The sequence below is a fragment of the Thermobia domestica genome, chromosome 12, assembly GCF_964235325.1.
Source record: "Thermobia domestica chromosome 12, izTheDome1.hap1.1, whole genome shotgun sequence".
NCBI lineage: Eukaryota > Metazoa > Arthropoda > Insecta > Zygentoma > Lepismatidae > Thermobia > Thermobia domestica.
In genome coordinates this window covers 165795638-165813588 of record NC_137465.1, presented here as the reverse complement: position 1 = coordinate 165813588, position 17951 = coordinate 165795638, and the positions used below count along the sequence as shown (strand labels likewise).

General features: G+C 37.2%; 1 protein-coding gene across 1 annotated transcript in view; it reads left to right on the top strand.

Annotated features, from left to right (window-relative positions):
* LOC145666812 (uncharacterized) overlaps positions 1–3267 on the top strand; it is a 9336-nt gene extending 6069 nt beyond the window's left edge. Inside the window, 2 exon segments of the mRNA XM_081734376.1 lie at positions 1920–2914; positions 2916–3267. Coding sequence (XP_081590502.1) covers positions 1920–2914; positions 2916–3009 — 1089 coding nt within the window. The 3' untranslated portion in view covers positions 3010–3267.
* The last annotated feature ends 14684 nt before the right edge of the window (positions 3268–17951 follow it).

The window sequence follows — 17951 nt, the reverse complement described above, 5'->3', positions numbered from 1 at the left end:
TGAAGGCTGTAATTGACATTACTAAACGGAGCAATAAACATATACCTTATATTTCTGAATAAAAGACGACTCCTCATATTTTATAAAAGAATTAAAAATTAAAACAACTTCTACGTCACATAGTAGGTATACTATATATAACACGTATAAAACTACACTAAAAAACAAATCAGTACAGATCTCAGATCTCACTTAGTCTTCTTCATTACAAGAATCCACTGAATTTGCAAACGTTCAAGGTTAAAGTTGTAAGCGAAAAAGACAATAAAATAAGAGCTTAAAGGAAGCTCGTACTTCTGTTCAGTGCAGAAAACTTCCACATCATAAACTGCAAAAGCAAGACCTCATATTTCTAGAGAAGAAATTGCGTCAAAGAAAGTTCTTGCATTCAGATGTATACTACGTACCATGATAAAATGAAATGAAATGAAATCTTTAAGTTTTACGTACCACAATTATGCCGGCTAGGCTAAAGGAGACGGCGATGATGAGAAATGAAGGAAATTGTGGAATAAAGAAAGTAGGAGAAAACGGGAGAACCCACGCACACATTGTTTGTTCACCGGAAGTTAACTTGGCGCGAGCTGGGATCGAATCAAGGACCCCATGCACCACAAGTGAACGCTCTACTACTGAGCCACCGCGAACCCCATATACTTATCTGATGAAATTAAAACCTATTTACAGATAGTAATTTTTCCTAATCTGGAAATTTTCAATTTAAAACTACTGTACCTAGTATATTGAAAACGATTGAAAATTATATTTTAAAAAAATCATCCATAACAGTATTTATGCCATACTTGTTTTTATAGTACTGTAATTCATGTTCAAGTTAACAAGGCATGATATTTTTTTGACATCACCGAGGAATACGTATGAGATTACAATAGTTCTTGTTGATATTTAAATAACGATCAATACTACTACTACTACAACTAATAATAATAATAATAATAATAATAATAATAATAATAATAATAATAATAATAATAATAATAATAATAATAATAATAATAATCTCGTGCTATGGTTTCAGAGCAATTCAACGCAGCGTATAACAAAGTGTTATTTTGCAGAAAAACCTTGTAGTTAGCTTCTAGGACGTACCCGAAAGAAGAAAGGCGAAAAGAATGGCAAGTGCAACAAAAATAATTTTATGAAAGAGGGTCGAAAATGATTTAAAATGTGTTTTATTAGAATTTCGGGCAAAGGTAATTTTCGAACTCCTAATATCTCACCACTAGTAGTTACGGCCTTGGGAGTCCTTCTCTTGTGAATTGTCTTCCTATAGAATATTTATTTATTTATTTTCAGCAGTGCTGACTCTTGAGGTAAATCAAAGATATATATATATATATATATATATATATATATATATATATATATATATATATATATATATATATATATATATATATATATATATCGCTACAAGCTAACGAAAGAAAGTTTTTCTAATGAACTAACTCTTCTATACTGCATTCTAAAGCTGAATAGAGTTTTCTTAATTTAGGTTGTAGCAATACCGTACAATTTAAACTTTTACCGATATGACTTCCTTCAAGAGCCGCCACTGTAAAATTTAGAATACAAAAAAAGAGATATTAAAAACATTAAAACTATCCCACCCAATAACATAATATTTTTTATTACTTTCACCTACCTGATTTAAAAATCAAGTTTCTACGAAATCCCTTATTTATTGGAAAATGTTCTACACACCATAATGTACTACATAATAAACATTAAAAATAATATATATTATCTAAAGGTTAGCTCACTTTCTCTCCTCTGCATTCCTTATCTATTTATGTCATAATATGTATTCCTCATAGATAATATATTTGTTTCTAAGATTGTTCTCTATGTTAAGTGCATTCGAGTTAATATATATATTCTCTTTTCGCTTCGTGCAGGTCGTTCTCTGTGCTCTTGTAGCAGCCACTGTTGCAGAGCCAGGTTTAATCTCCATCGCCCAACCCGCTGTTGCTTACAGTGTGCAAGCTCCAGCTGTCCTTGCTCCAGCCGTCCAAGCTACCCAATACCACGCTCAGGATGAACTGGGACAATACAGCTACGGATATGCTGGAGGTCCATCTGCTAAGCAAGAGGTAAGAACTGCTGATGGAATCACCCGTGGTGCTTATTCTTACATCGACGGCAATGGTCTCGTCCAGAGTGCCAACTATGTTGCTGATCCAGTCAACGGCTTCAGAGTTGCCGCCACTAACTTGCCTCTGGCTCCAGCTGCTCCTGCTCCAGTAGGACTTGCTGCTGCCCCAGTCGCTGTCGCTGCCGCTCCCGCTGTTGTTGCTGGTGCCCCTCTTCCTGTCCAGGACACACCTGAAGTAGTCGCCGCCAGAGCTGCCCACCTCCAAGCTGTTGCTGAAGCCCAGGCCCGTTCTGGTCGCAAGAGGAGAGATCTTGCCGCTGTTGTAGCTGCTCCAGCTGCCATCGCTGTCCGCGCTCCAAATGCTCGATTTGCTTACTCTGTTAGCGCTCCAGCTCCATTGACTGCTGCTCCTGCTGCTGTCGCCGTTGCTCCAGCTGCTCCAGTCGCTGCCGTTGCTGCTGCTCCTGCTGCCGTTGTAGCTGCTCCAGCTGTTGCTGTTCGTGCTCCTAACGCCCGATTCGCCTACTCTGTGAGTGCTCCAGCTCCATTGACTGCTGCTGCCCCACTTGTTGCTGCTCCAGTTGCTGCTGTTGCTCCAGCCCGTGTTGCTGCCGTTGCTGCTGCTCCTGCTGCCATTGTTGCTCCAGCCGTCAACACCAACCAATACCAAGCTCAGGATGAATTGGGTCAATACAGCTACGGATACTCCGGTGGTCCATCTGCCAAGCAGGAAGTCAGAACTGCTGATGGAATCACCCGTGGATCTTACTCTTACATTGATGGCAACGGCCTTGTCCAGCTACGTCTCCGATCCCGTCAACGGCTTCAGAGTAGCTGCCACCAACTTGCCTCAGGCTCCAGCTGCTCCAGCTCCAGTAGTAGTTGCTGCCTAAACATCTTTCTTTCTTAAAATATTGAGTTCATCCCAATAATACATTATTAGAGACTTCTTGAAGTCAATCAAGGTTTCTTGATTCAAAATTATGAAATTAGAAACAAATGTATATTATTTAAATTTGTAATTGTAACTGTGTCGTTACACATTAACTTCAGAAGAACAAAAACATCCCATCTATATGAATATGACACAAGCATGCATATTGTATGTTTGTTCTTATAAAACCAGATAAATAAAAGACTGGTCCATTTCACTCTGTCTTCATTATTTCTCATTTTATGTAAAATGTAAATTTTTAAATTATATATATATATATATATATATATATATATATATATATATATATATATATATATATATATATATATATATATATATATATATATATATATATATATATATATATATTCTGTATTGTTATCTGAGTAAATATTTTTATCATACGTACCGAGAAGCAAAATAAAAATAAAATTAAGAAGCTTTGCTTGGTATATACTTAAACACAAACAAACTATTTGCTGAGCAAAACAATACATTCACATTTAAAAACTACATACGTGTACAGTTTCGCCAACTAACACGTGTGTAGTTTTTAAAATGTGATTATATTGTTTTGCTCACTGTCAGCAAATAGTTTGTTTGTGTGATTAAAAATTAAGAGAAAGAAGATTAAAAGGCGAACACGTCAGGTTTATTGAAAAAAGAAAAGTTGAAAATAACTCTAAAAATGTGTAGGAATACAAATGTCTGACAGAGTTGGTCAGCAATGTTGTGAAAGCTAACGTATAGGCAAAGTTCAAATTAGTACGTAAGTTTGTCTTTTGAAACTTGTTCATTTTTTTATGGCTAACATTAACACTTGTGGATGAAACACACGTCGTATAAAAACGACAGCTAAATACTTGAGAGTACACATGATTTCAAGTATTTGATCTTAATTAATTGGTTGACCGATTTAAAGTTCAGTGTACCTTCAGCACAAAGCTACATAGAGGGTTGCCAGGTTTCTCAGGAAAATAAAAGGAAATTTTATATATATATATATATATAGAGAGAGAGAGAGAGAAAGAAGAGAGAGAGAGAGAGAGAGAGAGAGAGAGAGATAAATATACAGGGTGTTAATGATCTATACCAACAAACCTTAAGAGGTGATTCCTCACATCAAAATAAGAGAAAAAGTGCATATGGACCTATGGCGAAAAGTGCACAGTTTCAGATCTTGGGCTGTCCAAAATTGCGAAAAAGCCAAATTTCAAGAGGCCCTATTTGGAATTCGAGACACTGTGGATGGTGGTCCTTCTCAGCATAAAGGAAGTCACGACTCATACGCAATCCAAAAATGTATCTTTCATTAGCGTTCAATGGGTGTACAGAGTATTCTCTGCAGAGTGAAATTCCCAGACATATTATCAACCGAATTTTGAGATATGCTCTGACTTTATGATTGGTCCAAAGTAGGCAAATGATAAGCCTTGATAGTAGTGAACACGGTATCTTTTGGCGCAATGTCGGAATTATTAAGGATTTTCAGCAGCACAATTTCTTGTACTTGGGAAAACGCTAGGTGCGATGTTTTCTTTCACGCTTATAATTGGAGAAATCGTGAAATATACCGTGACGAAATACATATCATCACACGTTATTCCGAACACAAAGAAACATGGAGCTTCCGGTTCCTAACACTTCCATTGTTACCAAGGTTTACCTCCTGCCTATTTTGGACCCTTCTTGAAATCAGGGTATATCTGAAAATTCTATTGAGAGCGTAATTGAGAATTACACCCTGTAAGGAATACCCTCTACGCCTATTGACAATTGATGACATATGCACTATTGTATTGTGTACGCGTGGCTTCCTGATAAGAATCATAATCCACAGTTTCTGGAAATCGAAATAGCGCCTATCGAATTTTTTTTTCGGTTTTGGACAGCTCTAGCTCTCAAATTATGCACTTTTCGCCATAGATCCATAATGAACTTTTTCTCTCATATTGATGTGATTAATCACCTCTTACAGTTTGTCGGTATAGTTCATTAACACCCTGTATATATATATATATATATATATATATATTAGTGCTGTTGAATTTTTGTGACATTTGCGGTTTTCGGTTTTTGAGAAAACCGGTTTTCTGAAAACCGAAAACCGCAAATACGGTTTTCAAAACCGAAACCGCAAAAGCGGTTTTCGAAACCGAAACCGCAAAAGCGGTTTTCAAAATCGAAACCGCAAAAGCGGTTTTCAAAATCGAAACCGCAAAAGCGGTTTTCAAAACCGAAACCGCAAATGCGTTTTTCAAAACCGAAACCAATGTTTTTAATTACACCTTTTAACAATTGTGAAAGCATCTATCGATCGAGACAAGTGTATTGATTTATGTCTGTGTTTCAACTTTTTTTTATTTGCTCCCGTTTCCTCCACTTTCTTACGGTTTAGAACTCCGTAAGTACTGATGTGAACTTGTGTGTTACAAATACTGACCTGGGATCATTTGCACTTCTTTTTTTTAGTTACTTCTTTGATGACACTTCCAAGGTACTTTTCGGTTGCAGGGAAGCAAACTGGACCCCACCTGATTTTTATATATTTTGTAAAGTAGAGCACGAGGAACACGAATCTTAAGGAATTTTGACATTCCGACTTCCCGAACTCGAGATACTAGAACTTATACAGTAGTTTTACATAGTATGTATAAAATTAACGAAGAAAGTTCTGTCGCTTTTTGACCTATCACCTTAGAACATCGATATGTCACCTAAGACCAGGGGTGTAGCCAGCAGGTTTCTGTAGGAGGGGCCCGTCGTTTTTGAAGGGGGGCAGCTACAATCTAAAAAAAATGTGTTACAGCTAGTGTTTTTGAAGCTTGAAAAAAAACTGGAAAATTTTGGTTTCCTTCCGGAAAACTAAAAACACTGTTTTAGCTTATTATTATTATTATTATTATTATTATTATTATTATTATTATTATTATTATTATTATTATTATTAATAATAATAATAATAATAATGATAATAATAATAATAATTTCATAAATTATATTACAGATAGTTTGTATTATGTTTAACCAAGAACTACTGCCCCCGACCAAACATTATACCTTTGTGCATAACTATTTCAATACACAGAACCGATCTATGTAGGTAAACAAGAAAGTTCTATCGTTTTCTCACTCACCACCTCCGGACATTCATATGTCACCTAACACGTATCTGGAAGATCAAGAATAGATCGACAACCTTCTGCAAACGTTCTGGAAGGCCATTTATTCCATCGCGGTAGAGGTTGGTGTTCCGTGAAGTGAAGAAGCTATCAAGTGCATTTTGCACCTCTACCTGGGATTTGAGCTGGCATCCTTTAAAGTGATTGTCCAAGGAAGGGAACAGATGATAATCGGACGGTGCAATGTCCAGGGAGTATGGCGGATGCAATAGTGTTTTCTATCCAAGGCGTAAAATGGTGTCCCGGGTCATCCTAGCCACGAGGGGCTTAGCGTTGTCCTGTAACATAAGGACCCCTTTGGGAGTTTTGAGTTTCTCTTGAACACGGCTCAACTGCTGACAGTACACGGTTGGATTGATGCGATGACCAGCTGGTAGCAGTTCCCGATGCACGATGCCACGAGCAGTTCATCAACACACAGGAGGACTTTCTTATGGTGTAGTACTGGTCCCGGCTGTCTTGGAACCGTTCATGGGATGCTAACCAATTGTGACAGCGCCGTGGAACTTCGTACAGGACCCATTTCTCATCACATGACAACACCTTGTCCAGAAATGGCTCCTTCCTCAGACGAGACAGCAAAGAAACACAGGTGTCTGCTTGCGTTGCCTTTTGACCCGGAATCAAGTTATGTGGGACCCATCGACTCAACTTCTAGTGTTTCCTCAGTTGAAAGTGCTGCTGAATGGTTTCGCCACTCACACTGAATTGTTCCCATGCCGTAAGCGTCGGTGGACCACAAATGGGCAATTAGCGACATCACGCTAAACATTGGCGGTGCCGCAGCGACGATCCCCGGTGGCCCCTCTACCGTTTTGAAAATTATTCCACCAGCGGCAGAGATGCGACAAAACGCCAATGAACCACAAAATTACTCCCCCAAAATGTTAAATCGGCTATATGTGTGATTTAGTTACATTAAGGTGAGTCTAAAAAACACTTTTAAAAAGTACCAAAAAATTACCCCGAAGGGGACTCAAACCACCAACCTTATGATTACTAGGCAAGTGTTCTTCCTACTTCGCTACGATGGCGATGAAGGAAACGTCGCTTGTAAAGGGATAAATCGTTAAGATCTTTTTAATTTGGTCAATCACAGTGCTCCTTTAACCGTGTATATTCGACGATAACTGTTTGGAATTAGATAAAATGTGTTCGCCATGTAATTTTGTAACAAAGTGACCCGTGTCTATTTACTTTATTTCATAGTTCTCGCATACTCACTTTCTAATGATCGACGACAGTTGTAATCTAAATTCATACAATTATCGCACTTATCTCAAGATTTTTCACGTCATGATGTTGAGGCAGAGGTTATTCTTGACCCTCGGAGCTCACTTTAGAAACAATTCGTCAGCAAAAAATAATATATAATAATAACCGCATGCACATGACTGGCGACAGTTCGTGTTGGTCCCTTCACGATTCTCCGCGAAGAATCTAAGAAGTGCGGACCAAGACGAAGTTCTCGCTGGTCGCTGCTACGCGGTGGTACTTCAACACCCCGACGCGAGATATATGTTTCGACTCGACGAAACCCGGCCGCCAGTGAGGGCCAACTGTCGCAGACCTACGCAAAAAGCGACAGAACTTTCTTGGTTACTTTTATATATAGGACTGATTTTCTTTGAAATTGCACTTAATTTATTTTAAGATTTTCTGAAAAAATGTTTATTTATTATTCGTGACTAAAAAGACATAATTATTTTATTAACAGCTATATCTCACTTCCTGTTTTACACGAAATAGCATTTTAAAAAGCGAATGAAATCCAAACTGAAAAACTGAATAAAAACGTTGCTTTTCACCAAATTTTCCATCTGATAAAAAGTTTTCTTGAAACACTAATTACAGCATATAAATAATATAATGTACTTACGATTTAGTATAGTACCATTGTTTTATGATAAAATTTATAGTGGGGGCGTGGTGGCTCAGTGGTAGAGCGTTCACCTCCGGTGCTTGGGGTCCCTGGTTCGATCCCAGCTCGCGCCGTGTGGACTTTGTGGTGGACAAACAACCGTGCTCATGGGTTTTCTCGGGGTTCCGTTTCCTCCCACTTTCTTCATTCCACCATTTCATTCATTTCTCATAATCACCGTCTCCTTTGACCTAACCGGCATAGGCGTGGGACGTTAAACTCAGATTTCATTTCATTTCATAGAATTTATAATACCTTGTCAAAACGTTTGTCTTCAAACTGTCAAATACAAATCGCCGTAAATTGTGTAATCTACTGTCACAAAAAGTATACCATACTATTTTCGGATCGCTATAAGGAAGAAATACCATACTATTTTGTGATCGGTATGGTAAAATACTAGTTTTCCATACTATTTTACCGTAAATTATTAATTATATGTAAACATTGTTATTTTTAAATGACTGAAGCGAAGTAATCTCACGATGATGTTTTAACATCTTGTCATTAGGGGGACCAGGAAATCATTTGGGGAGCCTGGCCCCGATGGGCCCCCCGTGGCTACACCCCTGTCTAAGACGTACCTGGAAGATCAAAAATAGTACCCATCAGTATCAACGACCTTCTGAAAACGTTCGGGATGGGCATGGATTCCTTCGCGGTAGAACTTGGTTTGCCGTGAAGCAAAGAAGGTATCAAGTGCATTTTGCACCTTTTCTACGGAGTTGAACTTTAGTTCTCTAATGTGAGTGTCCAAGAAATGGTTCAGGGATAATCGGACGGTGCATTGTCCAGGGAGTATGGCGGTTGCAATAGTGTTTCCCATTTAAGGCGTAGGATGGTGTCCCGGGTCATTCTAATCATGTGGGGCTTAGCGTTGTCCCGTAACGGGAGAACCCCTTAGCGATTGAGAAGTGCTGGCTCCAGGGTTATGAGTTTTTCTTGAACACGGCTCAACTGCTGACAGTAGACAGTTGCATTAATGTTCTGCTCTGACCAGCCGGTAGCAGTTCCCGATGCACGATGTCGCGAGCAGTCCACCAAACACACAGCAGGACTTTCTGCTGCATTACTGGTTTCAGCTGTTTTGGAACCACTTCATGGGATTTTAACCAATGATGACGACGCCATGGAGCTTCTCATCACATGTCAACATCCTGTCCAGAAATGGTTTCTTCCTCAGACGAGACAGCACAGAAACACAGGTGTCTGCACGCGTAGTCTTCTGGCCCGGAGTTAATTCATGTGGGACCAATAGACTCAAATTGTAGTGTTTCCCAAGTTGATGGAGGTGCTGCCGGATGGTTTCTCCACTCACATTGAATGTTAGCCCCAGTTACTCACAGGTCTCTCCACTGTTCGCCTCAATTGCTACCTGAAGATCTTCATTTTGTACATGCGTTGGTCTTCCGGCACGTGGTGCGTCTTTCGTGAGTGTTTTGTCACCGTCCTTAAACTTTCTAAACCACCCTTGCACTGTCTGCGTAATCACGACACCCTAACGAAAGGCCTGAGATATCTTCCGCCCCACTGCAGTGGCGTTTGATCCAAGTTTGAACTCGTACAGCATACACGCCCTTATGACGCTCTGTGGAGGTTCCATATTCACTATGTCCTTACACAAGTTCATGTTGTAACTGAACTGCCACAAGCAGGTAGAATGTTGGATATACCCACACCGACATCTGACCTTCGCCTTTTCTCCATTCTCATTCAACTCACGGTGTAAGGATCAATTGAACACAGACCTCCACAAAAAGCGACAGAACTTTCTTGGTTACCTTTATATATCTCACAGGACATCGTATGTTTCGTATAGAGAATATATCTATATTAAACTTAGTTTTAATATATCGAGCTCCGGAAGTCGGAATGTCAAAACTCCAGATTCGTGTTCCTCGTGATCTAGTTTACAAAATATATATAAAAATCAGGTGGGGTCCACTTTGCTTCCCTGCAGCCTACTTTTCAAACGAAACTAAGTTTTCCAGAGTGTACATTTTGCTTCAAACTGAGTTCTGCCCTGGCTAACATATGTAAATTCGCTTCTATAAGTGTCGTTAAAGTTACACTTGAAATTGTCGTTCGGCATTCTTGTAGCTTATGAAGGCATGAATAATTCAAGTATGTTTGTCACAACATCTACAAAAGAATATTCATTCGTATAGAACCTCCAATACATTACATTAAAAACACATGAATTACACAAAGAATACTATTGTGCATTAGAGCAGATCTCTTATTACCGAATGGCCCTACACCCGCGCACTGCTCAGATAGCTCACAGCCTGAGCCTGAGCGCAAGTCTAAATTTAACTCAATCGCGATTAAGATTGTCAAAGATGTAGCGGTTTGCGTTGAATATACCAACACTTTATTCACTAAGTCGTCTTAGATTTTTCTCCAATCCCAAAAAGCGGGTGGTTTTTCGTGATTAAGATAGCGAGGGACGAATATAGAACCTGACAATCGGGTGGTACCTGCAAAAATCGGGTAATATGACAACACTAAGCTAAATAGAAAATAAGGTATATCCCTATTTAAGATCACTACACTTGCAACCCATGAAATCCAATTTGAAATCTCATCCACTTAGACTGAGATCTTTTATATTATCATTACTCTTTCACTTTGTTTCTAAATAGTACTGCCACTCTTTCTTTTGTTAACAAAAAAACACCACCTCCCTTTCTTTAAAAAAAAAAAAAAGAAAAAAGAAAGAAAGAAAGAAAAGAAAAAAATTTAGATCGCAATACACAATTTTATTGTTGATTTTGTTGCCACTCCGATAAATGTGAATGTTGTGGTTTTGCATGTGTTGACTGGTTTCTTATCGCAAGTCCCAGACACCTGCAATAGTTCATACGTGAAGGGAACACCGATCATATTTTATTCTATATCTTTTTACTTCCCAATAACGTTAGCCGTGCCTCTTTGTGAGAAACTGCAACTTATTTTTTTTTTATTCTGCCAATTGTAAAAGAATACTAAACAAGAATTTCCCTACACGTTAAGACATTTTAAGAAAAAATATCTTCTTTCACCTCTGCAAATTTTGAGCATTTTTTCCCTACGCCGGGGGAAATTTCCCTCCATCTGGCAACTGTGAGCCGAAGATGGGAAAGGTTCTTTGCTGTTTCCTCGTCGTTACTTGATAATAGTGCCCTCGAATTTTTGTGACTTCTGCAGTTTTCGGTTTTTGAGAAAATCGGTTTTCAAAACCGAAACCGCAGATGCGGTTTTCAAAACCGAAACCGCAAAAGCGGTTTTCAAAACCGAAACCGCAAATGCGGTTTTCAAAACCGAAACCGCAAATGCGGCTTTTAAAACCGACATTTCGGTTTTATGAAATTTCACTTTTTTCAAAAACCGGTTTTCGGTTTTTTCAAAAACCGATTTCGACAGCATTAATATATATATATGTCATATTCAGAATTTACACATGAAACATGTATAGTTTCACATAGTACATAATAGAATAATTTTGCTTGGTAATTGGCGCAGTTTCAATAAAACGAATTGAAACAAAACAAAACAAAAAAAAAGGAAAAGTATACTTCAATTTCCAGTGGGAGATTATGTGATTCGGAACCTACGTTAAGCTGTAAACTGTCGTCTCATATAGCCTCGGTGCTGAAAGGGAAAGGGAAACTCAAATCATACAAACCAAGTATCCTGCGCAAATCTTTAATGGCGCCAGTTAGATATTAGCTAAAATAGAAATTTATTACGTTTTCTCTCTGAATTCTAAATTATATCGTTGGGTTCACTGTTAACAGTGAGTGAAAAATCAGTTCCTCTAATTAACAGTGCAACGACTGTTGTATTCACTGGCCATTATTGATGGATCGGGTTCACTGGACCCGGTTTGCCTTGCGCTTTTTCTAAAGTCAAAATTCAAATAAAATGGCATTAATTGTTTTTAATAATTTTAATATTCTTATTGATGAATTCTATATGCTTCTAAGCCTTGGTTACAAGTGAGCATCCACTAACATTTGTTACACAGAACGTTTGAATGTTCGTTACCCATTTTTTTTTACATTTGTGCCACACTGTATTGCTTTTTCTATCGGGTTTCAATAGACAAATATACATCTTGGAATGCTTCTTGGGGTCTCTTCTTTATTTGGACGTCCAGCCGCTTCCTACTCAATAAGGTGATCACTTAGCTCTCTTCCCAAAAATCTTCTTCTCCTCCCAGATTTTGTTCCTAATTCTTTCGGATGCACTGTTTGGTATATAATAAACGCATTCATGCACTGATGTCGATCATGTTATAAAAGATGATTATTGGCTATCGGCGAGTTTTCTCTTCACTGAATAATTGCGCACCATTTGATCCAGTTTGTCGACCCCAAACTTTGTCTCATTGTATGTAGTTATAACTTTTGGCTTTTTCTTTGCATTTGAGTTATCTACGTTTAGCTGTTCATAAAGTGAATTTAGCATATTTACTACTTTATCTCTTTTGGGGTAATAGGAAGCTAGCGTAAGTTCATCTTGAATGCCGAATAAAGTGGAATTGCATTCTCTTTGTTTCGAGGACACAAACTTCGGAGGCAATTCTGATTTGTTCTTTCGCATCGTCCTGACAAGTTTTAGCTTTTTCTCATGTAGATCCCTGGCAAGATGTATACTAGTGAAGAAATTGTCGTATGTAATATTTCTTCCACTTCCTTCTATTTCCTTTATCAAGTCTTTCACGACTCTCTCATCTTGATTTATCTCTCTATTCTCTTCAGTTTCTTTCCTTTAGCATATTTGAGCCTTCCAAACAAACGCTGTTTCAGAATCGCAGATCAACCACAACTTGATTCGATATTTTCAACAAAATCCTAAATACGCCACTGCTAATAGATAAGTGCTAAAAACGAAGGAAATCTTCTGCAAGAGTACAGTGTTTGAATTGCAAAACTGAATAACGATTCATTATTACACCTGATATTTTAGAATTCAACCTGGAATAACAGTACAAATTTTAGTTTTCAATATTTAAGAAACTTAATCCAATCCAATGATCGTAGTTTTGAAGTCCCTGATATAGGATAAACATTCATGAAACAATTCGATTTTTTGGAGATGGTTGAGCGGCACATGCTTGATCACTTAGAATGGATTGACTTGATTTTTTTTTTAAATGTACTAACTTATAAAAACAAACAATTTAAAACTGTTCAGGACTATCATTTCTTTGAATTAATAAGAAAAACGGAAAAAAATTGTTTCACCAGGAAAATAGAAACCTATAACGTAAAACGTGCCATAGAAATTTACGGAGAAACCTAAGACTTAACAACCCTAGCTATATGAGACATAGATCTACAGCTGCTTAACGTGGGATCCAAACTACATGTGCTTCCACCGCGAATCAAACCATGGTCTCCCGCATCAAAGACTCATACACTGACCATATATACAGGAGGAGCTCTTACAAGAGACTAACATAAAAGCTGCAAACATTCAGAAATAAACTGACTTGACAAAACATTCAACAGTAGCAAAAATGTTATTTTAAAGAATATAAAGCATTGTTCCAATAATAATCATTCCTTAGTACACAAAGACTTCTATTTCACCAACAAATAAAATCAGTCATAACAACCAGATGATCAAAAATCAGAAAACGCAGTTTGTGACACATCGACTTAAAGTTGTTTTAATTGTATGGAAGTGAATACAATGTGCCGTTACAAGTCAAATATGATTATGGTTTCCAGATTTTCAGACTAAAAACTCGGCATGCCCTACGAAAATTCACATTAAAAACTTTGACAGTACGTACATTTAGAGTATGGTCATAGTTATGCACTTGCTTTTTGCTAAAATATAAGAATTAATGAAATAATCTATCAACACTCACCAAAAGTCAGTGACAGAGAGCAGATGATTCTATTGGTTGGGTACCATAACAAATAAACGGTATTTGTTTCAATATTGTACGAATGATATTAACTAGAGATGGGAAGAATCGAGCACGAGAATCGATTCTATTCAGTTTCTTAAACTACTCGATTCTCTGGTACTCGCTTTCTCTGGAATCGATTCTGTACTCGGTTTAATTACGCTCACTCCTTGACGTACATTACTGGAGCTGCATTCAGAACATACATCATTTGCTTTCTCTGGAAACGATTTTGACTGGCTCACCTTGCTGGCAGTATTTTCATGAACATGCCGCACACATGAAACACTTATGTGCTATTCATGCATTAAAACTCATGAGAAATATTTTTAATGCAAACCTAAACAGCCTTGACTGAATTCGTTAAAGTAGTTTGCTCCCCTTTTTCGTTCCGATATCAGCGGTAGGGAAGACCAATGAACCAATCCAACGGGAAAGTAATAAATCCGAAACAAGAAGGAATCGAGTCCAGGAGAAAAAAAAAAAAAAAAAAAAAAGTAGCAACGAAGTACAGAACAGCAAAGTTCAATGTACTTGTATGTGTGCACGTAATGGGTTCACTTTTCTATAGCGCAAAATGGTTGTGTTTATTCAGGTTGGAGAGCCAGGCCTAACTTTACTGGAATTCTTTCAGTCGGAGATAATTTCAAATTGAGGAAGGAACTTGCATAACAGAATGAAGGAAGACTTACCGAATGTAATTAATTCCTTTCTTAATAAACTGCGGTAAATGATATCATGCGGACTCCGCTGGCAAAGCGTGCACCTTTGGGTACCAGGTTCGATTCTTGGTGGACAGCATTGAACGTATTAAGATGGTTCGGTGCAGTATTTTTTCCATTCACACTTCCGGAGGGCTTTGCTCCACTGTCAAAGTCTGGTCGACAATAAATGAACAGAAAATGTAAGGTATTTTGTTAATGGCTTATCTACCTCTAGTATCGCTAATAAGTATTATGATAAGCTATTACAATAGCTCATGAGATCATTAAGATGAAAATGAAGTGAATGTGAAAAGCTGTTCAAAGAATTCTTATTTTGCATGAAATTTACTCAAAAGTCTTAGAAAATTTCTGAATAAAAGTGATTGGATTGAAGTATTGATAAGAGCTAATATTGCAAGCCCTGGTATTTCGGAGTCATATATGTCCGGAGGTCATGTTAAGAGAGCAAGATATGCTCATGAAGTTACCCTTTATGCCTTGTTTTGTTTGTAAAAGAAAGCATACCAGAATTAATGTGGTACAACTTCTGAAGATACGACAAAAGACATTGAATCTTGGATGAAAGAAAGAGCTGCTGATTCGGTGATGTTTCAATATTGGAATACGGTTATGGAATTTGAATTACTTCTCTTACAACTTGTATTCATTATCCCTACCTCTAATTTTACAATTTTTGACAAAACTTGGAAAGACTAGTTTCCTTGGACCTTTGCTTTAGATGCAATTCATTCCAGATACTTACCTGTTTTCGTGAATATATTACAGGAAATTCCAGTAAGACATTCTCATGTCCACAATGAATTACTACCTGGTCATTTTACCAGTTCTAGGAAAGGATTATAATTTTCAGGAATATCAGATGACCAATTTCATGAGCAGAATAATAAATTTATAAAAGGAACAACTGGAGCTATTAACATTCTTGATAATGAAAGTGTCTTACTGCCGTAGATGGTGACAGGTCCTCATATAACTCAAGTTATATTAGAATTTGGGGATATAGTCGGGTTGAGTACTCGAGTAAACGCTTCACAGTATCAACACCATGAAGATACAGTTTCATTCAACAACAAAAAAAAAAAAAAAATCCTTAATAATATTAATGAAGTTTTTGAGACCAATAGAAATCCCTTTGATGAAGACGAAGCAGTTACTGTAAGGGGTACAAAAATGCTTATGAGTGAGTGGACAGTAAAAACGGAAAGAAATTCATGAAGAAAATTATACCTAGAAATAATATTGACATTTTTGGTATAGCAAAGAAAGGAAAATTAAAAGGAAAGAGCAAAATCAAAAGTTTACAGGCTGATTCAAGTTTATTTTGCAGAATGTTTGTGGCCTGTCAAAACAGAAAAGGTAACGTAACTGCATTTTTCTCTCACAAAAATCAAGCCTACCCATCATCCATTTCTGAGAACGGAATACTTAGGAAGACAGGCAACAAATCAGATATATTGAAATGTATCTTAGATGAATGTGATTATTCCAATTCAATGGAAGGAACAGACAATGACTTGGATGCTACTGCATACATAATCAATGGGCCAGCTACGGTTTACATATTGAAACTAGGATTTGCCAGATGTTTTGCAGATTATGTTTTAAAGGAGCACATTGATTATCTTTTTAGCAAAGTTGATAGATTTGATGTTGTGTTGGATCGGTATTTTAAGGATAGTTTGAAAAATGATACACGATAATTCGGTGGCAGTTGAAATGATACTCATGTTAAGGTAACTATGTTCACAATCATTGCAAAAAGTTTCAACAAATTCCTAAGCTTTTTCACCTGTTGGCAGATAAACTTGTGAAATGTGATTTTGAAGGAAAGCGACTTTTGTGTAACTATGATGAATTTGTTAAAACAGTACCAAAAGATATTAGTGTGAGTGATATAGCGCCCTGCTCCCATGAAGAAGCTGATACGTTAGTACTTCTTCATACAAAGCATACTGCAGACAATGGGCACTCAAAAAGAATTATAAGAACTATAGACTCTCATGTAATTGTTTTATCCATTGCAACTTTTGAAAAAATTCAGAACATATCATAATTGCGGATTGAGTATGGTATAAGAAAAAATAAACACTTTCTTCCCATTCATGAACTCTGTAACAAGTTGGCCACTGATTTACAAATGAATCTGCTAGCTTTTCACTCATTAACAGAATATGACACAGTATCAAGATTTTGTGGCATTGAAAAACGAAAAGCCTGGGATCCATGGATGTCTTTCAGAGATCTCAGCACTGCATTTGATCAGCTGCGTATAAACGGAACATCTCTAGAGGATCGTGTTACATTTAATAGAAAGGTTTGTTATTTTATGTATGATCCCTGCCCTACTCTTACAAGTACGCGTATCAATGAGCGCAGACGAGTGTTATTCACTAAAAGAAAGAATTCACTAAGAGAAACGTGCAATTGAAAATATTTCTCCTACACAAGATGCTTTTAAACAACCTTGTAAACGAGCAGCACTTCAATGTCAAATATGGAATAAATGTTTACTGCCACAATATCAGCTACCACAACCTACAAGTGGAATGAAAATAATAGACACAAGCCAATATGGGTGACGCTTCCAGATATTTCTCGTGATTGCCAAGAACTTGTCTCCTGCCAGTGTCGTAAGCAATGTAAATGTACAAGGAACAATTTACTTTGCTCACTGTTGTGTTGTGACATTTAATACTAAATACTGATGTAGTAAGTGCATGTTTAGCCTCATGTTAGTGTGATTTCAGAGTTTGCACTGTAAATTGAAACTCTAATATGTTTTTAATTTAATTTCAATATAAGTTTAAGTGTTATAAATATTTACATGTTAATAATAGAATAGGCGATGATGCTTTATAAAATCAAAACTAACTTATAAAATATTTCAAAGTGTTTCAGAAGAAATTTAAAATGTATGTAATTCTAGTAGTGAAATATTTCTGTATATACTTCGGTTATCAAAGTCTCATATACAGTAGTAACAAATGTTTTGATACAACATAGTTACTTTTTCATATTTTTTTTCAACTTCTATTGACTTCATCAGGGGCGGACTGGCAACCATAGGGCCCACCCTGCTAAACTGAAATGGGCCCACTGTATAAAAGTGTAAAAAATGTACTTCGCATTCTTCATATGTATTACATATAAAAGTCAATCTTCGCA